At 44.7% G+C, this 26,865-nt stretch overlaps 1 protein-coding gene across 3 annotated transcripts in view; it reads left to right on the top strand.

Moving 5' to 3' along the window:
- The window catches only part of LOC121921887 (zinc finger protein 397-like), a 33,897-nt gene extending 12,538 nt beyond the window's left edge, over nt 1-21,359 (top strand). For 2 of the 3 annotated variants that reach the window (XM_042450590.1, XM_042450591.1), the window contains exons 2-4: nt 252-1,316; nt 3,701-3,827; nt 18,799-21,359. In XM_042450590.1, coding sequence (XP_042306524.1) covers nt 576-1,316; nt 3,701-3,827; nt 18,799-19,913 — 1,983 coding nt within the window. In that variant the 5' untranslated portion in view covers nt 252-575 and the 3' untranslated portion in view covers nt 19,914-21,359. The remainder of the gene's footprint in view (nt 1-251; nt 1,317-3,700; nt 3,828-18,798) is intronic. The other variant, XM_042450592.1, reaches the window with a different exon arrangement.
- Nucleotides 21,360-26,865: the final 5,506 nt, after the last annotated feature.

Genomic DNA, 26,865 nt, shown 5'->3' with positions numbered 1-26,865 from the left:
ATTAGCTCTTCTGCTGAGATGGCCAGCTTTCCTGTTGGACCAAATCTTATAGAAATAGATATCCTACCCTAACAAGTCCTAGCAACTCAGTTCAATAAATTCTACTTTTAGCTTCAGCTTTAACTGGAGAATCTAAGGAGTTAGGTAAAATCATGAGAGGGGGAAACTCAAAGGAATAACTAACTTAACTAGTTAATTAACTAGTTAACTCCAACATCTAATTTCTGGTCCCATGTTTTGTTCTTCCACAGGCAGAAAACCCTTGCGTGCTATTATTTTAGAGTTTTCCTGGCTTCCTGTGTGACCCTCTGGATGTCTAGAGGCCCCCACTGAGACAGCCCCCCGCATGGCATGAAATTAAGCATCTGACTATCTGTGATCAGTTGCCTCTTGTCAAGTCAACGTCTTGATCTGTATAGCCTTTGACCTCCTACTAAATCAAGGTCCTGATCTGGATTGCCCAGAAGATTATGGAATGGTGAAGGCAGCCATTTTGCGAGGGTAAGCTTTCAGCTGGGAGAAGAAGCAGCAACAGGCAACGGGGTCTTTTCCTTCAACGTCTTCAAGTCATTAAAATGAAGGAAGAACCAGAAAGCTCAGTCCTTGAACCTGGGATAGGAGGCGAAGGATCGGAAGAAGCGCCACAAATCATTCAGGCTGGGAGTATCAAAGAACTCCTCCACAGGACCTCCAAAAAGCAGTTTACCCAGGTTCCAGGCAAGGGGCTGCTTGAGGAGTGGGAGAACCAGTGGCAGGAGTTCTTGGAGACGCTGGAGTCTCCCAGCTTGGACTCTGGTGACCCACAGCCTCCACAGGCAGAGCCCAGCCCATGGGATGACGCCAAGGCCTTCCTGGCCTCCTTCGAGCAAGTGGCTGAGGCCTGCCGGTGGCCCAAAGAAGAGTGGGTGAGCCGACTAGTGCCAGCTCTCAGTGGCGAAGCCAAGCAGCTCTTTAAAGGCTTGAAGGCCAGGGACAAAGATGATTATGGGAAGGTGAAGGTGGCCATTTTGCGAGGGGACACTTTCAACAGGGAGAAGAAGCGACAACAGTTCCGGCATTTCAACTACCAGCAGGCCAAAGGTCCGAGAGGAGTTTACAGCCGCCTCCAGGAGCTTTGCAACCAGTGGCTGAAGGTCGAGAAACACTCCAAGGAGCAGATCCTAGAGCAACTGGTGCTGGAGCAGTTCCTGGCCGTCCTGCCACCAAAAATCCAGAAATGGGTCAGAGAACTTGTCCCAGAGTCATGCACTGAAGCAGTGGCCCTGACGGAGGAGTTTCTGCTCATGCAGAAAGAGGCTAAGAAACAGAAACAGCAGGTATATAACCATGTTTAGTCCTGAAAACAACCTTAGGAATTGTGTGCAGTGGGGGGAGCTGAATAGGTTGGACTTACCAGCCATAGATGTGCTGTCAACATTATCCAGGCTTCCCTATCTTCGGCACCTTCCAGATATGTTGGACTATACTCTCCATCACCTCATATCCACAATAGGGAGTGATGGGCTTTGCAGTCTTAACATACCTGGAAGGTAGTTGGCTGGCTACAGAAATCAGGCATTTCACCATGATGTGGATAATTGCCTTTGGCAAAAGAGGCATTAATTTATTGGAATCAGGGCAGTGATAAAAGAGCTAGAAGGCTCCCAATGCAGAACAGGTCTCACACACCCGTGGTTGTATCACATGGAGGAACAGTCCAGATGGGGTTAATGGGAACTTGTGTCCTCATGCAAACAACATTTAGTCTTGGTAGGGTTTTAAATCTTGCAGCAAAGATTAAAACCAGGGACATGCAGCACTAGATCCTTTTTTTGTGACCCCGAATGCCCTCCAACCCCCACCCCTCAATTTATTTGAAAAAGTGGGATTTTTGAAACATGCATAAAGTGCCCCTAAACACATGAAAATATGCTAAAAAATTTCCCATGAAGCACTCTAAATCCCTATAGTATCCTCAGATATCTCTGTTTTCCTCTGTTCATCCCAAAATAGTGGCAGGAAGTGATATCTAGCCACGTCTGATTGCCATATTGAAAAGTACCGGGAATGAGAAGACATCGTTTCCTGTCACTTTTTCGGGAGGGATGGCAAAGGGAAACTGAGATATTTGGGCTTCTAATGGAGCAGATATAGCCCCCTCAGGGGAGGCTTTTGCGGAAAATATGACCCTGGCCCCCATGCGATTGCCCACCCCTGGCTTTATTGTTTTGGGGTCAGGATAGCTGAAAGACCACACCACTCATGATACTCTTCTGTAACTTTAAGATCTTCAGCAGAGGCTTTTTTGCTATGTCCCACCACTTTGAGAGAACTATAGCCATTTGTCAGGGGCGCTTTGATTGTGGGTCCCTGCATGGCAGGGGGTTGGACTAGATGGCCCTTAGGGTCTCTTCCAACTCTAGGATTCTATGATCTGAGGGGAACACAAGGAAGAGCTTTCTTTGTAGTGGCCCCTGAGTTATTTATTTACAGTATGTATACCCCACCCTTTAGCCCTAAAGGTTCTCAGAGCAGCTTGCACTCACTTCCAAATAAGGTTGCTAGACTGAAAACTGGGGAGGGTTCCTGTACCTTTAATTGCCATTGCCAGATTGAAAACTGGAGAGGACTCTTGTGACTTTAAAAGGTATTTGAAAAGTGAATTATAATTTTTTTAAAAAGAGGAAAATTATATAATGAAAGGTAACTGTAGGTACAACAAGAATTTCAAATGGTTTAAAACACAATTTTTCCGATTACGTTTTCTCCTGGTTGTGAAAATAAAAAAAAAACTAACACAGGTTCACCAGGCTGATATTTTAAAAAAAAAAACCACAAACCACTTCTCTGCAAACCCTTCTGTTGCCAACTGAGATCCAAAACACACTGCAGAAATAATCAATTTTGAGAGTGTTTTAACTGCCCTGGCTTCATGCTAGGGAATCCTAGGAATTGTAGTTTATTGTGGCACCAGATCTCTCTGAAGAGAAGGCTAAATGCTTCTCACAAAACTACAATTCCTAGGATTCCCTAGCATTGAACGAGGACTGCCTTGAGTCCCTATACTGGAAGGAAGGCAAGATTGATTGATTGATTGATTGAATAAATAATCAGATGGAACTCTTAAGGATGTTTAGGTGACCCTTGGCTCCTCCACATTCTCCACATTCTTTTTCTTACTCCGGAAGGGTGAAATTCCATCTCCTGGAACAGCAGTTTACCTTTCAAATAGGTTGCTATGGCTGTTGCCTCCCCGATGGAAAGTGTGGAGACAAGGCAATGGCTGTAATAAAAGGAGTCCTTGTGGCTGAAATTTGGAGCTTGGAAAGTGAGGGAGGACAGGTACCTGTGCCACACTTGATGGGGCTTTACAGTACTTCATCTTGGTTTAAGAATTAAAATTACAGGAGCCCACCCCAAATCCAGACTGCCAAATTGGAAATTGATTTCCAGTTCAATTCCTGGTTTTATAAGTGGATCTAAAATATCCCGCAGAAGGAAAAATGTAGCTCACTGGAGAATGTGGGGGACATTTTAAGTAATTTTGTTTAAAGTTTAAGGTTAAAATGTTTTGAATGGGGATGCTTCCCTCTGTGGGTTCCTGGCACCTCTGCTTTAGTGGGATGATGGCTGAGATGGGAACCAAATCTGTGAGTTACTTGTATTGTTCACTTTTTCTTGATTTATTGATTTTGCTGCTGAATCCTGCAATGAATTTCAGCAGCCCAAAGCAGCAAGCATGAATATACCTGAAGGAGAAAGTGGACCCCCTATTTCAGAGCAGATAGAGAGTTGCAAACAGGACAATAGAAGAATCAGCAAGCCTGACAATGTTAATGCTGTGCAGGGTAAGTTTCCATTTTGTTTATTCCGCAATAGCCAACCTGTCTTTTTATATATACCATGAGTCCTTGGTGTTTATCAGACGGGCTCTTAAAGAGGTACTATTCCAGTGTGACTCCTCTAGCTGCCTCCTGTTGCATGCTGGGATTGGCAGTTTTAAGGAGGGGTATTTAGAATTCTCAGGCAGAGAAGTTCAGCTCCTTAAAACTGCCAATCCCAGCATGCAGCAGGAGGCTGCTAGAGGAGTCACACTGGAATAGTAGCTCTTTAAGAGCATAGTGTGATAAACATCCTTGTTATCTGCTGAAGATTGGTTCCGGACCCCCTCCCCCCGCATAAGCCAAAAAACAAGTATGCTCGAGCCCCAATGACTTGAATGTGGCTCATGCATGCAGTGGTGGCGTGGTGGCGCATGCCACAGGTATGCACCCCATACATTTGAATGTGACGCGCTGCCCCGCACGACTCTCCACAGGTTTGAGAGTATGCTCAAACCCGCATGTTGCACGCCTGCATATGACGTGGGTGCACTGTACATGCTGAGCCCTTTATCTTACTTCTCCAGGGCCAGCCCCCCATCCAGGAGCAAGAGAGTATTATCTGCCTTGCCACTTAATGGTAAAATAAAGGTTCAGAGAATATAGAAGACACATAGTTATATTCCACCGGTCCGTGTACTGAGCATGCCCAATCCCGCCAATCTAGCTCCACTTTCAGTTCTCTTTTGTCCACCGCAAGAGAAACATGTCCTTTGGATTACTCCAAAAATGAGTAGACCTCTTGTGTATGATAGATTAATTTTTTTCTTTCATTTTTTCTGTATTTTTTTGTTTCTTTATTGACTGATTGGCCTTTTGCAGAGCTTCAAAGCAAGTTTTTTTCTTGTTCTTTTGGCCCGGATGGACTCCTTGCTTTTAGGCTTCTGATGGCCTCCAAATCTTTGTTTAAGCTCTGCACTGATTGCGATCACAAGATCCCCCTCACCGATGGACATTCTAAATGCCCTTTTTGTTTAGGTGAGAGCCATGTCACCAACCGGTGCTCACATTTTTGAACTTTTACTCCTGTCACTCTTCACAATAGAGCACAGTGTTTAAAATTTTTTTGTTGGGAACATTCCCTTTCTGTAGCTGATAAATCCTCTTCTCAAGCCGATCCTTTGGGCTGAATTCCTATTTCCAAACTCCCAAGGATCCCCAAGATATCTAGGCCCTCGACATCGACATCAAGCTTGATGTCGACACTGGCGGCCTCACAGCCTGTTGATTCTGCCTCAACATAGAGACCATCAACATAGACCGCAATACAGCCTGCTCCTTCAATATCACAGACACCATCTGCTGTGAAGTCTCCTGCATTACAAGAAGTGCCCTCTGCCTCCTAGGCAAGGCAACACCAGAAAGCCAAAAAGAAATCACGACATCGAGAAATCAAAAAAGAAGCACAAATCTAAAGCTACTGTTTTGCCTATTGCTTCTTTAGCCTCGATGTCTGCTTCAACACCAACACCAGTCTTTACAGCGACATCAGCCCTCAAATCCATTATGGCTTTTTTGATGCTGGCTTCGACACCAACACCGGCTTTGCAGCCCCCCATCTCAGTCAGTATTACAGACTCGACATTGGAAGTTTTTACCTTGGCATCACTGAGTGCTCTACTGCCTTTGGCATTGACATTCGCCTCTTCTATGCCACCAACGGTCTCTCCTCTGCCACCAGTTCCAACTTCGGTTCCATTGCAGATATTTGCATTGCTGGTTCGGGCTTCCAGGCTCTCCTTCTTGTCTCCAGCCCCTCAACACCGTGATGTGTCTCCTGCCAGGTCCCACAGGTCTCCAACTCCATCTAGAGACCAGATTGACTTTTCAACGTTGTCTTCCAGGCATTACACTCCTTCGCTCTCACTTGAAGGCCTATGGAGTGGCAATAGGTGCAGCAAAGAATTCGTTCTATGCTGCACGTATTGCGTCTGCAGAGTCGCGTCCAGCAGAGCTGTTCAGGGTTGTGAGGGAGCTAACCCAGCTCCCTCCCTCCCTGAGCCCTATTTTGGTATCATCTAAAGCCTGCTGTGACGATTTTAACAACTTCTTTGCGGATAAAATCTCTCAGATTAGGGCTGATCTTGACGCCGGTATTTATGCAGATCCTGTAAGAGAGGCGTCCGAAGCGTCCGTGGCCCCAGTTTTACTGGATCACTTTGAGTTTGTTAGTACCGATGAAGTGGACAAGATCCTTCGAAGCGTTAGGAAGACGACGTGCTCTCTTGATCCCTGTCCCTCATGGTTGGCAGCTCAGGGGGGTGATGTGGTGTTGACTATGTTGCACCGCATCGTTAATACATCTCTAAGAGAGGGTCAGTTTCCATCAAAATTGAAAGTAGCAGTGGTTAAACCCTTGCTTAAGAAACCCTCCTTAGACCCCCTGATTCACAACAATTATCGGCCCATCTCGCTGCTACCTTTTTTGGGGAAGGTGATCGAGAGAGCAGTCGCCTTCCAGCTTCAATCGATCTTGGATGATACCGACTTTCTGGACCCATTTCAAACCGGCTTCCGGGCGGGCTATGGAGTTGAGACTGCCATGGTCGCCTTAGTTGATGATCTCCGTCTGGGCATGGACAGGGGAAGCGTGTCCCTGTTAGTGCTTTTGGACATCTCAGCGGCTTTCGATACCATTGATCATGGTATCCTTCTGGGACGCCTGGGGGAGCTGGGTATCGGGGGCACTGCTCTGCAGTGGTTCCGGTCCTACCTCTCAGACAGATCCCAGATGGTGGAGCTGGGGGACTGTCGCTCCGACACGAGGGCCCTTACATCTGGTGTCCCTCAGGGAGCGATTTTGTCCCCTATGCTATTCAACATTTACATGAAACCGCTGGGAGAGATCATCCGGAGACACGGGGCGCGGTGTTATCAGTATGCTGATGACACCCAAATAGTCTCCTCTGTGTCTCCGACTGATGCAGTAACTAAGGATGGCATCTCTCCTCTAGATGCCTGCTTGGCGTCGGTAATGGGCTGGATGAGGGAGAACAAACTCAGTGTGAATCCAGGGAAAACGGAAGTACTGGTGATAGGTTCCCCAGCTCCGGGTGATGAGATTTGTCATCCGGTCCTGAACGGGGTCACGCTCCCCTTGAAGGACTCGGTGCGCAGCTTGGGGGTGCTCCTTGACTCGTCGCTCCAGCTAACACCTCAGGTGGATGCGACGGTCAGGAGTGCTTGCTATCAGCTCCAGCTGATACGCCAGCTGCGTCCTTACCTGGACCGTAGGAACCTTGAAACTGTTGTACATGCTTTAGTAACCTCTCGATTGGATTTCTGCAATGCGCTCTACATGGAGCAACCCTTGTACCAAACCCGGAAGCTGCAAATTGTACAGAATATGGCAGCTAGACTGGTCGCTGGTACTTCCAGGTCGGACCATATAACACCTATCTTAAAAGATCTTCACTGGCTGCCTATTTGCTTCCGAGCTCAATACAAGGTGTTGGTTTTAACCTATAAAGCCCTAAATGGCTTGGGCCCAGGGTACTTGGAGGACCGCCTCTCCCCACATAATCCGCCCCGCACACTTAGATCATCCGGTACAAACCTGTTAGAGGTTCCTAGAACACATCTTGTAAGGACCTCACAGAGGGCTTTTACCATCGTTGCCCCGTCTTCCTGGAATAAGCTCCCCTTAGAGCTTCGCTCCGCCGCCTCATTAGATTCTTTTAAGAAGAATTTAAAAACATACTTATTTAGATTGGCCTTCCCTCTTTAGTTTAATTGATTTTCCTCTGCCCTTTGTTTTTTTCCTTTGACTCCGAAATATTTGTGATTGATTGTTTGTACCCTGATATGTGTATTTTTTGACTCCTGTTCCTATTTTTGTAGTAATGTTTTAACTTTTTATACTGTAATTTAATTTGTATTGTAAATGCTATTGTAACTGTTTTAACATTTGTAAGCCGCCTTGATCATTTTTTGGAAAGGCGGGGTATAAATAAAATTTATTATTATTATTATTATTATTACTACCCCGACTTACTCTACACCTCAGCGTCGTATATAGTTTGATATCAAGTTGAAGATTATTGAAGAGAGTGCCCTTCTTCCTTTAGGTCTTCCTCTCCATTCTACAGAGTTCGATACCATTACAGGGAACCCCACTATGATTCTCCCTGTCAATATTGACCTCACTGTCGTTCGCCAAAATGTCTGGATTATGAGGCCAGCAGGGCTCCTTTGCCTCCGCCTCGTACTATGGCCATGGTCTCTCGACCTCCTGACTTGCCTGTTCATTCAATGCTGGTGGCTCATATCCTGGTGTTGACATCGATATCGACACCTATACCAGTAGTCATTCCAATTGTTTCTTCAATGACAGTTGATCATCCTATGCTTCCTTCTGCTGTCACACAGGTGGCTCATCTCACTACACCTGCACCACTTCCACAATCTACTGAGGCATCTGCTTATGACAGAGAGATGTCACCTCCCTCTCCCTCCCCTGTTATAGCATCTCCACAGGAAGAGGTTGAAGACACTACTCCTCAGTCCCCTACTGAAGATGTCTAACTCTTCTCAGATGTGATTCAAAGGATGGACAAGCTATAGGACTTCAAGTTGATGTTGCTCCTAAACCACCGAGAGATCCTGACTTTCATATAATTGATGCCACTGTGGCTACACCAGATGTTCTTTCATTTTTATCCTCTTTGTCAGATGTCATGAACTTGTCCTGGCTTAAGTTGGCTTTTGTGCCACCTGCATCCAAAAAGCTAGAAAGCATGTACAGGGACCATCCTGACACCGCACCTTATCTGTTCACCCACCCTGTTCCTAATTTTTTGAAGGTTGAGTCTACTTCTGAATCATCTGACAAAACTTACTCAAAACCTACTCTTCTGATGCTCTTTCTGCAAAGGTGGGCAATCCTGCTACAGAGAGGAGGAGGAGGAGAGAGGTAGCTGGGCAGCCATTGAAATTTACAGCAGAGACAGAGTTGATTGAGCTCACTGCCACAAATTGTTGAAACATCAGGGGCTTTAACGTTGGTGTTTTCTGGAGGATTGTTTTTTTCAGGAGGAAGCCCACAGTCCTGTTCCAGTAATTTCCTAAGACTTTTCAGTATGGACACTGACGGAACCATGGCAGTCACCTGCAACACTTGTGGCATGTTGGTCTTCTTGCCTACAGAAGTGGAGAACTTCACATGCCCCAAGTGCAAGTTGGTAGCCCTCTTGGAGGAGAAAGTGCAGCAGTTGGAGTCCAGAGTAGTTACACTTCAGCATATTAGGGAGCAGGAGGATTTCCTGGACACAACAGAACTAACAATCCTGGATGAATACCACACAGAGGAAGATGCCGGAGCCGAGGAGGTCACTTCACACACACAGGAGGCAGACAGCTGGAGGAATGTCACACAGAGAAGTAGGCCAAGAAGGGATTGTTTGGGGAGCTTGCAGCTAGAGAATTGATTCAAAGCTCTTTCCCTTATCAAGGAGGATGAAGAAGAGCAGCATGGACAGACTTCAGGGGCAGAGCAGGCAAACCTGAGAGTCCCATGCAAGGGAACAGCTGCTGCTAAAACTCATAGGAGGCGTGTGGTCGTAGTGGGAAACTCCTTATTGAGGGGTACAGAAGCGGTGATTTGTAGGCCTGACAAGATGTCTCGAGAGGTGTGTTGTCTTCCAGGGGCAAAGATCCGTGATGTGACAGAGAGGCTGACATGACTGGTCAAGCCTACTGACCAATACCCCTTCCTTTTGGTCCACGTGGGAACCAATGATACTGCAAGACACAGCTTGCAGAACATCAAAAGGGATTACAAGGCGCTTGGTAGGAAGCTGAAAGGAATGGATGTACAGGTTGTCATCTCGTCTCTTCTGCCAGTTGAAGGGTATGGTCCAGGAAGGGAGAGGAAAATAGGGGATGTGAACAACTGGCTTCACAGATGATGCCGCCGAGAACGATTTGGATTCTTCGATCATGGGCTGCGGTTCCATGAGGAGGGACTTCTTGCAACGGACGGGTTGCATCTCACACCAGTTGTAAGAAATGTTTTTGCCAACAATCTCAAGAACTTGATCAGGAGGGCTTTAAACTGAGTTCTGAGGGGAAGGGAGACAATATTAAGGAAGGTGAAAGGGATGGCGAAAATAGTCAAACAGACATAGAGGAAACAAGAAAAAAGTGCAAAGACCCAACAGTGGGAGGCAAAAAAACTTGCACAAGCAGCAAGTAAATGGGACCTGTGGTCTGTGATGTCTCTATACTAATGCACAGAGCATGGGAAATAAGCAAGATGAACTTGAACTCCGAGTACAACAAAGAAAATATGATATAATAGGCCTCACTGAAACCTGGTGGGATGAGTCTCATGATTGGAATGTGGAAATAGAGGGGTATAACCTTCTAAAGAGAAATAGGCCAAACAAGAAAGGAGGAGGAATAGCACTATATGTCAGAGATATTTACACCAGTGAAAAGATCCAGGATATCAATCATGGAAGCCAGGTGGAGAGCATCTGGATAAAAATTAAAGGGCAGGGAAACAACAAGGATGTTATGGTGGGAGTCTATTACAGACCTCCAAGTCAGACTGAGGAATTGGATTATGTCTTTCTAGAACATATAACCACACATTCAGAAAGGAGAGATGTAGTAGTGATGGGCTATTTCAACTATCCAGATATTTGCTAGAAGTCAAACTCAGCCAAATCCTCAAGGTCTTGCAGATTCCTCACTTACCTGGAAGACTATTTCATGGTCCAAACGGTGGAAGAGGCAACAAGGGGGTCAGCTATTTTGGATCTGATACTAACCAACAAGGTTGACTTGGTTAATGGGCCAAGTGGTGGGATCATTAGGTGGAAGTGACCATGTTCTCCTGGAGTTTGTTATACAATGGAAAGGAGAAGCCTGGCATAGTCAAACACGCATTCTAGACTTTAGAAGAGTGGATTTCAGTAAACTTAGAGAAGTATTGAGGGTGATCCTGTGGTCAGAAATACTAAAAGGAAATGGAGTTTCTCATAAGAGAGATACTGAAGGCACAATTTCAAACAGTTCCAGTGAGAAAGAAAAATGGGAGGTGTCTCAAGAAACCAGGATGGATGACTAAGGAACTTTCAACCGAGCTAAGTTTGAAATGGAACATGTATAAGAATTGGAAAAGGGGGGAAATCACAAAAAAGGAATTCAAAGAAATAGCAGGCATTTGTAGGGGTAAAGTCAGAAAAGCTAAAGCGCAGAATGAACTCAGGCTTGCTAGAGAGGTTAAAAAGAATAAAAAGGGATTTTTTTGCATATGTCCGCAGCAAAAGGAAGAAGAAGGAAATGGTAGGGCCACTGTGTGGAGAAGATGGCAAAATGTTAACAGGGGACAGAGAAAAGGCAGAATTACTCAACACCTTCTTTGCCTCAGTCTTCTCAAAAAAGGCAAAGGGTGCTCAACCTGAGGATAATGGAGCAGAGAACAGAATAGGGGAATTTCAGCACAGAATAAGTAAAGAGATAGTAGAGGAATACCTTGTTAATCTAAATGAATTTAAGTCTCCAGGACCAGATTAACTACATCCAAGGGTACTAAAAGAACTGGCAAATGTAATATCAGAGCCACTGGCATTCATATTTGAAAACTCCTGGAAAACAGGAGAAATCCCAGCAGACTGGAGGAGGGCAAACGTTGTCCCCATCTTCAAAAAGGGGAAAAAAGAGGATCCCAACAATTATCATCCAGTTAGTCTGACATCAGTACCAGGAAAGATTCTGGGGCAGATCATTAAACACAGAGTCTCTGCACATCTAGAAGGCAATGCCATAATCACAAAAAGTCAACATGGGTTTCAGAGAAACAAGTCATGCCAGACAAATCTGATCTCTTTCTTTGATAAAATTACCAGCTTGGTAGATGAAGGGAATGCTGTGGATATAGTATATCTTGATTTCAGTAAGGCCTTTGACAAGGTTTCCCATGACATTCTTGCAAACAAGCTTGTAAAATGTGGGCTAGACAAAGGAACTGTTAAATGGATCTGTAATTGGTTGACCGGCCGAACCCAAAGGGTGCTCAACAATGGCTCCTTTTCATCCTGGAGAGAAGTGACCAGTGGGGTCCCACAGGGCTCTGTCCTGGGCCCAGTGCTATTCAACATCTTTATCAATGACCTGGATGACAGAATTGGGAGCATACCTATCAAATTTGCAGATGACACCAAATTAGGGGGAATAACTAATACCCCAGAGGACAGGATCAAGATTCAAAATGACCTGAATAGACTAGAAAGCTGGGCCAAAGCTAACAAATGAAATTCAACACGGAGAAATTTAAGATACTGTACTGCACTTAGGGCAGAAAAATGAAATGCACAGATATAGGATGGGGGACACTTGGCTGAATGAAACTACATGTGAAAGGGATCTGGGAGTCCAAGTAGACCACAAGTTGAACATGAGTCAACAGTGCGATGCGGCAGCTAAAAAGGCCAATGCAATTTTAGGCTGCATCAATAAAAGTATAGTGTCTAGATCAAGCTAAGTAATAGTGCCACTGTATTCTGCTCTGGTCAGGCCCCACCTGGAATATTGTGTCCAGTTCTGAGCGCCACAATTCAAAAAGGACTTTGAGAAACTGGAGCGTGTCCAGAGGAGGGCGACTAAAATGGTGAAGGGTCTGGAAACCTTGCCCTATGAGGAACGACTCAGGGATCTGGAGATGTTTGGCCTGGAGAAGAGAAGGTTAAGAGGTGATATGATAGCCTTGTTTACATATTTGAAAGGATGTCATATTGAGGAGGGAGCAAGCTTGTTTTCTGCTGCTCCAGAGAACAGGGCCCGGAACAATGGATGCAAGCTGCAGGAAAAGAGATTCCACCTCGACATTAGGAAGAACTTCCTGACAGTAAGGGCTGTTCGACAGTGGAACACACTTCCTCGTAGTGGAGTCTTCTTCCTTGGAGGTCTTCAAGTAGAGGCTAGATGGCCATCCTCTGGGGATGGTTTGATTTGAATTTCCTGCATGGCAGGGGGTTGGACTGGATGGCCTGTGCGGTCTCTTCCAACTCTATGGTTCTATGAATCTTCAGGCCTGTATGAGTGCTTACCAGAAATTTCTCTGGGATAAGATGGCAGCCTTTATTCCTTACTTGCCTGAAGAACAAAAAGCTGCTGCCCTTGATTTTTATACTGAGGCTCTTTCCTTAGTCAACCAGCATATCTACTCCACAGGCTTTCTGTTGACTGAACTGCCAAAAGTATATTTGGTGCTGTCGCTCTTTACCATTACACTTGGCTCAGATCCACAGACCTCACAGATGAGGCCAAGAAGCATAGTGAAGATCTTCCATTTGAAAGCGATAGTCTCTTTGCAGCCAAGACTGACGACTCCCTAGACAAACTTGCTAAGACACGTCTCACAGGCAAGCAATTGGGTGTCTCGGACCAATGTCAACAGCACAGAAAACAGCAGTGGCGTCCTAGGTCTGCGCCCTCCCATTATTCTAGACCTCGCTTTCAATATAGAGGTTTTTCTCAATAATCCTCCAGGAGGCCTTATAGGCAACACTACTTCCAGCAGCACCACCAACAACAACAATCCTCTAAGGAATCTTCTTCCACCAAATCTTATTTTTGATGTGTCTATCAGGATGACACCATCATCATGTCGTTGCATCACCTCAGACACATGGATATTCACCATCATACGTCAGGGTTATGGCATAGACTTCTCAAATATTCCACCTCTTGGCGTTTTTCGATATTCCCCATCCTCCCTGCCTCTCCTAGATAGATCTCTTCCCTTCTCGACAAAGGTGCCATTCAAAGGATCCCACCCAGCTGCAGGCTGGATGGCTATTTCTCCAGGTACTTCACCATACCAAAGAGGGAAGGTGGACTTTGCCCCATACTCGACCTGAGAGGCTTCAACTATTACATCAAATCTCGCAAGTTCAAGATAGTCACCCTTCAATCCATTCTTCCTTGTCTTCATCAAGGAGATTGGTATAATAATAATAATAAAATTTATTTATATCCCGGCTCTCTACAAAATGCAGTCGAGGCATCTTACAAGATAAAAAATATACAATCGATCTGAAATATACTTTCGATCAATCTGAAAGATGCTTACTTTCACATCACTATCAGACCTTAGCACCGCATATTTCGATGTCCTTCCCTTCAGCCTCTCCACTGCTCCTCGTGTCTTTACAAAAGGTATGGTATTTCCCACCTTTGTATACAAGGTATAAATATTTTTCCTTATCTAGATGATCAGTTGTCGGTGTCATCCTCCTGCTCACAACTGTTCCGAGATGTCCATACCACTCTCTCACTCTTCACCGATTTGGGTCTACCTGTCAACCTCTCCAAATCTGTTCTGGAACCGGTCAGAGTAATAGACTACATAGGCACATTTCTGGACTCTGTCATGGCTCATGCCTACCTGCCCACTAGCAGGGCAGAAAGCCTTTGGGCTCATCTTCATTCTCCAGGACCTGATGAACTACATCCAAGAGTATTAAAAGAACTGGCAAATGTAATATCAGAGCCATTGGCAATAATCTTTGAAAACTCCTGGAGAACAGGAGAAGTCCCAGCAGACTGGAGGAGGTCAAATGTTGTGCCCATCTTCAAAAAGGGGGAAAGGAGGATCCCAACAATTATCGTCCAGTTAGCCTGACATCAATACCAGGAAAGATTCTAGAGCAGATCATTAAATAGAGAATCTGTGAACACCTAGAAGGCAATGCCATAATCACATAAAGTCAACACGTTTTTTTCCCCTCCCACTGTTGGGCCCTGCACTGTTTGCCATGTTTCCTCTATGACAGTTTTTGCCTTCCAGAATACTATCTCCCTGCCCCACATAACTCAGTTTAAAGCCCTCCTGATCAAATTCTTGAGACTGTTGGCAAAAATGTTTCTGCCAACTGGCATGAGATGAAACCCACCGCTTGCCAGAAGACCCCCCCCCATGGAACCACAGCCCATGATCCAAGAATCCAAATCATTCTCGGCGGCATCATTTGTGGAGCCAGTTGTTTACATCTGCTATTTTCCTCTTCCTTCCTGGACCATGCCCTTCCACTGGCAGAAGAGATGAAATGACAACCTGTGCATTCATCTTTTTCAGCTTCCTCTCTAGAGCCTCATAATTCCTACTGATATTCTGAAGGCCGTGGCTTGCAATATTATGGATTCTCACATGAACCAAAAGAAGGGGGTAATGGTCAGTAGGCTTGACAAGTCTTGTAAGCTTCTCTGTCACATCACAGATGTTTGCCTGAGGGAGACAACACACCTCCCGAGACATCTTGTCAGGCCTACAAATCACTGCTTCTGAACCCCTCAGCAAGGAGTCCCCCACTACGACCACACGCCTCCTCCAAGGCTTAGCAGCGACTGTTCCCTCGGGTGGGACTCTCAGGCTCCCCTGCTCTGTCCCTGAAGTATGTCCATGCTTCTCTTCTTCATCATCCCTGATAAGGGAAACAGCTTCAAATCGATTCTGTAGCTGCAAACTCCCCAAGGGATCCCTGGTTTCCCTACTTATGTCTGTGACATTCCTCCAGCTGTTTACCTCCTGTGTGTGTGAAGTGACCTCCCCCTCCCCAGCAACTTCCTCTGTGTGGCCATCGTCCAAGACCGTTCATTCCGTTCTGTCCAGGAAAACATCTTGATCCCTAATACGCTGAAGTGTAGCTACCCAGGCCTCCAGCTTCTGGACTTTCTCCTCCAAGAGGACTACCAACTTGCACTTGGTGCATATGAAGCCCCCCCACCCCTAGGCAAGAAGACAAACATCCCACAAGTGTTGCAGGTGACTGCAGAAGTTCCTTCAGTGTCCATACTGAGAAGTCTTTAAAAATCACTGAAACAGGGCTGTGGGCTTCCTCCTAAAAAAAAAACCCACCCCTGATAAACGCGAACGTAAAAGGCCCCTGATGGCCAGGCCTTTTCACCAATCTCAGTCAGTGAGCAAAATCTACTGGGGATATAACTTTATAGAGATCTTCTGGGTGCTAGTTCGTTCTGAAGGCAAGTTTCTGACTCTCTTCCTCTGAGCAAAAAAACTGAAAAATCCTTTTTTAAAAAAGGAAAATATTTAAAGGAGAACCTCTAAAACAAAATTCCCAGCTCCCCTCTCCTGTCTGTGCTGTACTTTTCCTTGATTGTGAAAATAAGGCATGCGCCTCTGGGAGGACTTATATAGAGCTAGGTTCCTAGCTCCACCCCCTAGTGACTCACAGATGCAACTCACAAAAGCTCCACTCCCTCAGCAACAAACACACTATTCCAAGAGTTTTTTAAAAATTCAAACACTCACCCACTCAAAATGGCTGCCCAGAAACTGCTCTCCTTTTTCTCCCTGCCAGGGACTGGCCCACTCAAAATGACTGCTCAGAAACTGCTTTCCTTCTCCTTGGCAGGGACCAGGGCATGCTGGGGACAGGTCTCTCTGGGAGATACATTCTTTCTCAGTTGGAGCCACCGCTTCCTGTATACTATCCCTCCACTTCCACTAGTGGCGAGAGTTGTGGCCAAAATGACCAAAGACAGGTCCAATGTAATCCTTTTGGCTCCTTACTGGCTCAGGCAACCTTGGTTTGCTTCTCTACTTCACCTGTCCAAGGGGCAGTACCTCAGACTTCCAAATTTGCTGGACCTTCTCGCTCACTCCAATGGCGCAGACACGCAGTCCTTCACTTGGATCTGCAGTCTCCACATGACAGCATGGAGGATCCAGCCTTGACTGCCCCTGAACTTCTCAGAGTCCTGTCAGCTTCCAGGAAGAACTCCACCAAACCGTCTTACTCCTCCAAATGGAGGCGTTTTTGTACCTTTGCTGAGGTTAGAGCTAAGCCATGTTCACCAGTTCAACTGTTGACAGCCTTACACTTTCTGCTCCACCTCCGTGATCTGGGACTATCCTCCTCCTCCCTCAAAGTTGGCAAAGTTGCCAACCAGCCCTCTGGCTCGCCGTCTGCTCAGCTCTTCACCTCTATTTTCAAAAGATTCTTCAAAGATCTGCACCATCTCTACCCTCCACTGGCTCTGGGGTGGTCACTTTCTTTAGTGCTTATGCACCTTACTAGGCCTCCTTTCGAACCCTTAGGGTTGGCCTCACTGAGGTTGCTTTCACTGAAAGTGGCATTTCTAGTGGCCATCACGTCGGCCAAAAGGTCATCTGAACTGACTGCATTGCACTCGGATGAGCTCTTCTTGATTTTCTACAAGGAAAAAGTTGTCTTCAGACCAGACATTTCCTCCTTCCCTAAGGTGGTATCACCTTTTCACCTCTCTCAGGAAATTGTGCTACCCACCTTCTATCCAGATCCTTCTACGCCTCTGGAAAAAACCATGCACACACTTGATGTTCACCATGCTTTGGCGTTTTATGTTCAACGTTCTGCTGAGTTCAGGTTGACCAACAGGTTGTTTGTTTGTTATGGTGAACCTAGGAAAGGTCACCATGTTTCTTCTCAAAGATTTGCAAGGTGGATAGCTCAGACCATTCTGCTGGCTTATGAGTTGGCCAAAGGCCCTCCTCCTGTTGTTGTGCGCCCACACTCAACAAGGGTTATCTCATCTGCCACCTTTCTCGGAGGCTTTCCTCTGCCTGATGTCTACTAGGCAGCTATGTGGTCTCAACCTTCCACATTTGTCCAGCATTACTGGCTTGATTCCAGGTCTCGTCAGGATGCCAGTTCTTTCTTCAATCCCACAGTGACTTTCCCACCTGCCACAGGTTAGCTTTTTAGTCAGCCTATTGTGTGAGGCACAGAGACCACAAAGAAGAACAACAGGTTGCTTACCTGTAACTGTGGTTCATCGAGTGGTCATCTGTGCCCTCACACAAATGCACCCTATATCCCCTCAGTCGAGTCCCTGCTGATATTTTTGCAGCGGACTTGAACTGAAGGTGGAGCTAGATTGGTGAGATTGGGTATGCTCAGTACACGGGAATGGGTGGGGCCTCCCGCCAATCTGCTGAGCTTTTCAGCTTCCGAATAGAGTCTCTGCGCAGGCACAAAACCCTATTGTGTCAGGGCACAGATGACCACTTGAAGAACCATAGTTACTGGTAAGCAACCTGTGCTTCTCCAGTGCAACCTCTTGTGAAAGATGGCCATAGAGTCGTGCTGAAGGATCTAGAGATTGCTAAAGAGAACATGTTAATCAAATCTGCAGTGTGGGTGCAGGCTTTGTCCTGCTCTTTACACATGCTTAGAAAGGCATTTTAGAGGCAGCAGCTGTTTACCGCTCCTGATGTAGGCAGGCTAGTAATGTATGTACAGTTGACCCTCTACATTTGCAGCAGTAAAGTCAAAGCTGCAAATGTAGAGGGTCAACTGTACATACATTACTAGCCTGCCTACAACAGGAGCGGTAAACAGCTGCTGCCTCTAAAATGCCTTACTAAGCATGTATAAAGAACAGGACAAAGCCTGCATCCACATTGCACAAATAATCCAGGTTGACAGCACTTTAACTGCCATAGCTCAGTGCTGTGGTATCCCTAGTTTGTGATACCAGAGCAGGCTGTCAGCAGGCTAAATGTCTCACAAAACTAAAATTCCCAGAATTCATAACATTGAGCCATGGTAGTTAAAGTGGTATCAACCTGGATTATTTTTGCAGTGCGGATGAGCCAGTGAGAAAAGGGGAGAGCAGGTAAACCACACTCATTACTCCTAGACTGTTGAAAAAGCATAGCTCTGTCTGTCTGGCCACGGAAACAGACATCATAAGAAAAGTGGAGGCCAGTGAAAGAAAAACTCATCCCTGAATGCATTTTGGAAGAAGCCTTAAGTGGTTTCTCGACTATTCAAAATGTTTTTCTTATGCAAGGCATCCCTGGCCTGTTGTTCCATTTCACAAATGCATGTTACTAATTATGAATAAAAAGGCTGCAGGAACAAAAAGCTCTTCTTAATTGGGTTGACTTTGCGATTGTTCTCTTTGTCCTGTTTTATTTTTCCAATAGATCTAGTGTTGAATAATCCAGTTACTGATGATGAAAAGAATAACAATAGACAAGAACGGTCTTTGCAAATGAATCCTAAAAATGCATCACCATCAAAGACAGAACATAACATCTCCCAGTGCTGTAAGCCAGCAGAAGCTTCTGGAAGTCATAATGCCACAGAAAAAGAGACAAAGAAAAGCCCCTGCAAAAAAGTTGTCAAGAAGCTGAATAATACCAAGCCAGAAAAACAAAGAGCCAAGAAAGAACAAGCCTCTCCTCCAAATGGCAAGACCTTCAAAGTGAAATCTCCCCTCGTTCTCTCCTTGAGTGTCCAGTCCAAAAAGAAATCCTATAAATGTTCTGAGTGTGGGAAGGCTTTTAGCCGACCTTCACACCTTTATTACCACCACCGGATCCACACAGGGGAGAAACCCTTTAAATGCTCATACTGCAAGAAATGCTTCCGGGTACGCTCACACCTCGTAAAACACGAGAGGCTGCATACAGGAGAGAAGCCATACAAATGCAAGGACTGCGGGAAGACCTTTTGCCAGATCACAAGCATGCAGAGGCACCGGAAAATGCATGTTGGGGCCATGGTCTACAAATGCTCTGATTGTGGGAAAAGCTTCAGTCAGCGTGCCAAGTTCTGCCAGCATCGGAAAATCCACATGAAGGCAAAAACCTACCCTTGCTCTCGCTGCAGGAAGACCTTCAGTAATCTCTCGCTCCTTTATGACCACCAGAAGACCCATGCAGAGCAGCTGACTTACAGGTGTCCTGTGTGTGACAAACCCTTTCGCCACCAATCCAGCTTGCTGAAGCACAAAAGGACCCACACGGGGGAGAAGCCCTTTACGTGCACCACGTGTGGCAAAGGTTTCAGCCAGACTTCGAACCTTCACAAGCACTGCAAGATCCACACAGGGGAGAAACCGTTTAAGTGTGTGACCTGTGGGAAGACCTTCACACAAAGCTCCAATCTAGCCCTGCACCTGAACACCCACAAAGGATTCAAGGCATATCAGTGCTTAGACTGTGGTGACACATTCAGCAACCGGTCACATCTTATGAAGCACAAACTGATCCACACAGAAGAGAAAGCAACAACTTCGGCCTCAAATTGCACCTAATTTTACAAGACAAAGAAGTAACTCTTTTTAATTAAAGGCATAAATCAGGGTGGGCAACTTTGGAAGTTCCAGTTTCTACTCCTCCTGAACAACCAGAAGCAGCAACAATTTCTAGCAAAACCGATAGTGACTATTCCTGATTTCAAACCAACAAAACAAATGTTCTTGCTAAAACAAGATATGGGATATCCCTTGTGTAGATGAGAATCACACTTCTGGAAGCTTCTCGAATTGCAGTTCTCCCACAACCCCCCCCCTTTTTTTTTGTGATGAAGAATTTGGGGGTCACACAAATCATCTTGAGGTCTACAAGTAGCCCATAGGCTGTACAATTCCCACCACTGGCATATATCACCAAATTTCTCTTCTGCTGTTTAATTCATAAAGAAGCATAGCCCAGTCCTCTCTCACGCTGTCTTACAGTATGGCATTGATCATTCTGAGCTGCCTTACAGGCAGATTTTCTGAATTATTGCAACAGGATCCCTGTGAAATGCCTTTAGAGGGGTTGGCAGAAAGACTCAGAATACTGCTCTGCTTCTCCAAAGAGGAAAATGTGTCACAGGAGAAGTGACAAGATGGAGAAACACTGTGATTTATTCTTTAAAGAGACTGTCAATAGTTATTGTTGGATGAATTACAGATGAAATTGTTGTTTCTCCAAAGATAGATTCTGTTGGCACTTACTGAAATGGTGAGGATCACACAAAAGCTTAAATGGATGTAAAGGGTGCAAAGCAAACATCACAAAGCAGCGTTGGGGGTCAAACAACCTCCCTTGCATTGGTCAGCCTTCCAGTAGGTTTAAAATCCCCTATCTTGATTCAGGCTAAAGGTAATACAATGGAATTTTTTGATCAATTGTAATTCAACGTGAGCATAGGACTATGACTCTGGAGATTGTGGTTCGATCATGGAAACTCACTGAGTGACCTTGGGCAAGTCACACAGCCCCAGAAAATCCCATGATAGGTTTGCCTTAGAATTGCCATAGGTCAGAACAGACTTGAAGGTACATGACAACAACAGCAATGCAGGTTATTTATTCTGGAGTAGCTGTTAATGTTTCTTTGCTCCAGAACAGAGGCTTGGTAAAAGAGGATCCTGGGAAGCTGAAATGCTCCCCTAGTGTAACTTTCAACAAAACATTGTTCCCAAAATACCGTATGTACCAGAGGTAAAATAAAGACTGAAAAGAATGTCCATGCAAATTTATCTTTGCTGTTCTAACTCTGACATGGCAGCTTGAGCAATGTGCTTGAGTGATGGCTGCAATCACAAAGATTTCCACATTCAGTGGTACCTGGATCGTTCATAAGAAACTTCATAGAATAGAGTTGGAAGAGACCACAAGGGCCATCCAATCCAGATGGCCATCCTGCCTGTTTAAAGACCTCCAAGAAAGGAAACTCCACTACACTCCAAGGGAGTGTGTTTCACTGTCGAACAGCCCTTACTATCAGGAGGTTCCTCCTAATGTTGAGGTGGAATCTCTTTTCCTGCAGTTTGAATCCATTGTTCTGCGTTATAGTCTCTGGAACAGCAGAAAACAAGCTTGCTCCCTCCTGAATATGACATCCCTTCAAATGTTTAAGGGCTATCATATCACCTCTTAACCTTCTCTTCTCCAGGCTAAACATACCCAGCTCCCTAAGGCATGCCTCATAGGGCATGGTTCCAGACCCTTCACCATTTTAGTAGCCCTCCTTTGGACACGCTCCAGTTTCTCAACATCCTTTTTAATTGTGGAGCCCAGAACTGGACACAGTATTCCAGATGGTGCCTGAGCAAAGCAGAATAGAATGGCAGTATTACTTCCCTTGATCTAGACACTATACTTCTATAGATGCAGCCTAAAATCATATTGGCATTTTTAGCTGCCACATCACAGTGTTGACTCATGTTCAACTTGTGGTCTACTTAGACTCCATTTCTTCCTTGTCTCCCACTCAGAGCAGAGACCGATTGCTTCTCTATAGACAATGCTGCATCTGCACTGGAGAAATAATCTGTTTTGGCACCAGTTTAACTGTTACAGCTCTATGGTATGGAATTTTGGGAAGTGTAGTTTGTTGTAGCACCAGAGCAGAACTTTTCCCAGAGTTCAATAGCATAACACTTCCTAGAATTCCATAGCATGGAGCCGTGGCAGAGAAGGTGGTGCCAAACCAGATTATTTCTCCAGTGCAAATGCAGCCAGAATCAGCTTTCCTTGTTCTCTCTTCCCCATGGGTAAATGACAGCACTAACAGTCCCTCCCAGGGATTGGCATCTGCTAGACATTGTGACTGTGTGTTCACATACACAAAATCTTAACAAAGAAGGCATAATACATAGGCTGGAATCCTGTATGGTGCAGCATAGCAGTTTTGCTTGCAGAACCCCTATATAGCTGGCCAGTCTTCAATTCCTGGACGCTGCTGCCGCCGCCGCCACCATCACCACCTTTCCCATGGCCATTCAAAAAGGTGGGGGATAGGAGAAGCATCTGGCTATGTGCACAAAATGATAGTCCAGCAAATGATGTAATGAGCCTGCCTCTGACTATGGGGACATGATAATGATAATGTGTGACTTCAAATCATTTCTGACTTATAGCGACCCTAAGACGAACTTATGCTGGGGTTTTCCTGGCCGTATTTGTTCAGAGGAGGTTTGCCATTGTCTTCCCAGTGGGTTTCATGGCTGTGCAGGGGTCTCAGGAGTTACCATCCAATACTCAAACTACTATGCTGCCCCCCTCCAGCTATTCCCCAGGCACAGAGCAATTGGGAGTGTGGCTGCAGCAACCATATGTTAGGTCTTGGTTGGGGGCTTTGGCTGGTCTGGAGAGAAGAAGGAATCCCAACTTCTGCATCCTCCAAAAGAGACACTATGGCTGCTAATGCATCGCAGAAATAAAGTGGTTTGAAACCGCTTTACCAGCAATTGCTCGGTATTATGGGATTCTCGGATTTGTAGTTTTGTGAGATAGTACATCTTCCCTGTCAGAGCTCTGTTTCCCCCAACTACAAATCCCAGAGGTCCCTTGCACTGAACCATAGAAGTTAAAGTAGTGTCAAACTACTTTATTTCTGTAGAGTGGCACCAGCCTGAATTACCAGTACACTGGCTGATGCCACTTAACAGGATGTCAGCCGTAATCCACAAGCTCTTAATTTTCAGGGATACATTTTTAAAAATATAGGAAACAATAAACAATGTGAAATAAAGTAAAAACATAGTCTGATCCCATCCAAAGAGGGCAACTTTATTAACTCAAGAAGTATCATCATTGAAATGCAACACCGTTCAGGATGCTTTTAAAATGCCAATAGAACACAGTGACTCTGAACAGGAAGTGAGGACATCATTTTATCCTAAAGAAGCATCACTTTTTTTGGTCTGACAAAGATGTGGGGAGTGTCATTTTGCATCAACTTAGCACCGAATTAAGAAGCCATTAAGAAATGAGCTACATCTACAATATCATATTGTTCCAGAGAAGCATTTTTTGGTATAGGTGCACAGCATCGACTCCAATCAGCCAGAGCAAGGATGGGAATGGTACTGTCTTCCAGATGCTGTTGTACTCCAGGTTCCAGCATTCATCATACAATAACTGGCAATGCTGCTGGGAGTTGTCAGTTTAAAACAACATGCATAAGTCCCATCTCTGGGCTAGGAGATACTTAGTTGTGAAAATGTAGTCCTTATGCCTCCTTTGTACAAGACAGTCAACTAAAACAGACCTCAAATTGGTATTCTCCTTAAAATGAGCATATACGGTACATAAGAATATCAGCAATATTATTTTGGGACAAAACCACTGCAGCATCTCTCTTTTCACCCTTTCATAAATATTTGAAGGAGAATATTATAATTACTTGTTTTTAAAAGAATGTTAATGTACCATATATATGGCCATGGCCAGAAAGAGGAGGAGCCTGCCTGCACAAAATATATCCTCCCCATTACACCATCTTTACTAAGGACAGAAACAAGAAAATGCAGGCATCGAACATCTCCATTTTTTACTTCTTCTCCTGTTTGGATTGTAACATCTTGCCTGATGAAGAAGCCCATGGAGCTTCAAAAGTTTGCAACATGGATATTGTGCATTACGGTTGGCCAATAAAGGTATCACTGATGGATTTTTGTTTGCATCAAGACAACTACGTTAAAATTTGGAAGGAAATTAAATGTTACCTACAGTAATGGGCAAAATTGAAATAATTGTTGCTGGATAGAATTTTAGAATGTATTCCCTAGTGTTGTTTTTGTTTCAAACTCTGCTAATTTTTACAAATGATATACCACCTGAACAAATGGTAGGAAGATATTTCAGTTTTTATCTGACAAGGCAAAAAGCTGAGAATGAGAATCAAGATATTGCCTTGTTGTTTTGTATGGTAGGTAGACTGAATTAAATTGGAAAATGAAAGATTATGGCAAATGGTCAGCACGCCCTTCTTTGATATGATAAAGCTGGATAAAGGGCAGTTTAGAATGAAATCTAGCAAGGAAGGATTGATATTTCATTGGTTCTTATATGGACAATTTGTTGAGGGATTTAAGAGGGACGAAAAAGTGTATGATTTTGAACTGAGAGAATCAGAACTAGAAACTCAACTTTGTTCAGATGATGATAATTTAATTGCAAAAATGTACAAATGTTGGTATGAATAGAAATGGCAGCTGAATTGGTGAAAGAATGTATGATAACATAGGAACAAACTATTTAGGACAGTGGGAAAAGGCTTGGACAAAGTCTCTGAAATTTACTGAGTTATGATCTGAAATTAAATTTCTATAAAATGATGTACAGTGGAGCCTTGGTATCCGATGGCGTTTGGTTCCAGGGCTCTCCGTGAACACCAAAATCCATGGATGCTCAAGTCCCATTAAATACAATAGCAGAGTAAAATGGTGTCCCTTATATAAAATGTCAAAATCAGTGTTTGCTTCTTGGAATTTATAGATTTTGAAAATATTTTCAAGCCATGATTGCTTGAATCCATGGATATGGAGGGATGACTGTATAGGTGAACACCAGAAAGCCTTTCAAAGATGTATAAAAATGTTACAAACAAATGCTGCAAGTGTAATTTAAAGGTTATCGTATGTGGTGGTTATACAATAAAGCTCAGAAATTTGGGATTCAGATTCATGTAATATTGGAGGACAATGATAATAAATTTCCAGAAGAGCCCTGATTTTTATTTACTGGAAAAGTTGGAAGGATAGATTGAAAGGAAATATGGAAGAATTCTACAATACGTGACTGAGACAGTGATAATCACTTAGAAATTAGGGGGAAAGCTGTTACTCCAACTCAAGAGGATTGACTGGTGAAAATTTACGCAGATTGGCACGTGAGAATCTAAAGATATATTTATAGGGAAGGTTTTAAGATTCATGTCCAGTCTTGTAGGTAAATCCCACAGCTGCTAGCCTGGAAGGTAAATTAGTAATCTGCTTTTCCACAGTGGCTATAGAGGAGGAAAATGTTAAGTGGCAGCTGTGACAGGTCTGGCAGACAATTTCTGTCCCTGGGACCCTTGAAGGGCCAAAGAGATAGCCAGTGCTGGACTGCTTCTCCCCTAATTCCTTATTGGCTATACTGGCTAGGATTAATGGGAATTGCAGACACAAATCCAGAGGTCTACAGTTGCCCATCTCTAAGAGAGAGGAAAAGATCTCAATGCCATCATTATAATTAATAGAACGAGAAGGAATAGTATATTTATTAATATTACTATCACTATTATTATTATTAATCATAATTTACATTATCATTACAAACATACCTCAGTTAACAAAGTCTCTGACAAAGAAGCACCTTTTTACAAAGTCTTGTTATGCCCAACCTCCCCATTTTTCTCTTGCCCGCTGTCTAGTGGTAAGTTTCTTTTTTTAGCATTGGGAGGATAGTGAAGGTAGGCTCAAGAAACAGACTTTTGGTATTCTAGAATATGGTTTCATAGACGCATTACAGGCCGTCTGAAAGCGGTGGTCTGCCGGCGCTGCCGGTTGCCGCGTCCGGGAACCACAGCAGTCAAACCACGCAGTTCCCGGACGTGGCAAAAAGAAGTCAGAAAATGGTGCTTCTTTCTGCACCCCAGAAGTGGTGCCGCAAGTGCCCAATGGCGCACTCAGTGTCACTTCTGCCACGCGACGTGCGGACACTACGTTCCGCGACATCAAGATGGCAGCGCCTGTGTGGAACGGGCACCGCCATTTTGTACATACCCAGTACACACTAGGGTTAGGGGCGTGCGTAAAGCATGCCCTTTCCTAACCCTAGTACGTACTGGGTACGTACTTTACATCCGTTTATAACGGGCCATAGCCTGAAAAACTCACAAAAAACTATGGATGCTGACTTTGAAAGCCTTCAACTTCACATTATACAGTCACCCCTCCATTTTCACGGACTTGGAATCTGCGTCTCTCATTTAAGCATGAGTGGCAAATGGAGGGGGATAAAATGGGGTGCATGCACCACCATTCAAGCCAATGGGGCTTGAATGTTGGCAATTTTGGTTTTTGTGGGGGAACGGATCCCTGCGAAAATGGAGGGGAGACTGTAGAATCAGAGTTGGAAGGGACCTCAAGGGCCACCCAGTCCAACACCCTGCCATACAGGAACTCACAACCAAAGCATCCCAGATGGCCATCCAGTCTCTGTTTAAAGACCTCCAAAGGAGACTCCACCACATTGGGCACCTTTTATGTTCTGCTCCACTGGAGCATCATGTAGATCACACAGCATCTTGCTATAAAGAGTTTCCACCTCACTTTGCAGATAAAATCACTCAGATCTGCAGAAAACAATTTTCAGTGGGGATGGGGTGGGGTGCGTCGCCTTTGGGGCTGAAGGGCAGGTTATAAATACCATAAATAAATAGTGTTTGTGTCTTATTATTTTATTCTGTTTTAAATGTCCTTTGTATCTTGTGTTTGTTTTTTT

This window comes from Sceloporus undulatus, chromosome 2 (assembly GCF_019175285.1).
Source record: "Sceloporus undulatus isolate JIND9_A2432 ecotype Alabama chromosome 2, SceUnd_v1.1, whole genome shotgun sequence".
NCBI classification, from domain to species: Eukaryota; Metazoa; Chordata; class Lepidosauria; order Squamata; family Phrynosomatidae; genus Sceloporus; species Sceloporus undulatus.
Note: the sequence above shows the minus strand (reverse complement) of the source record. Positions and strands in the feature narration are given on the sequence as shown.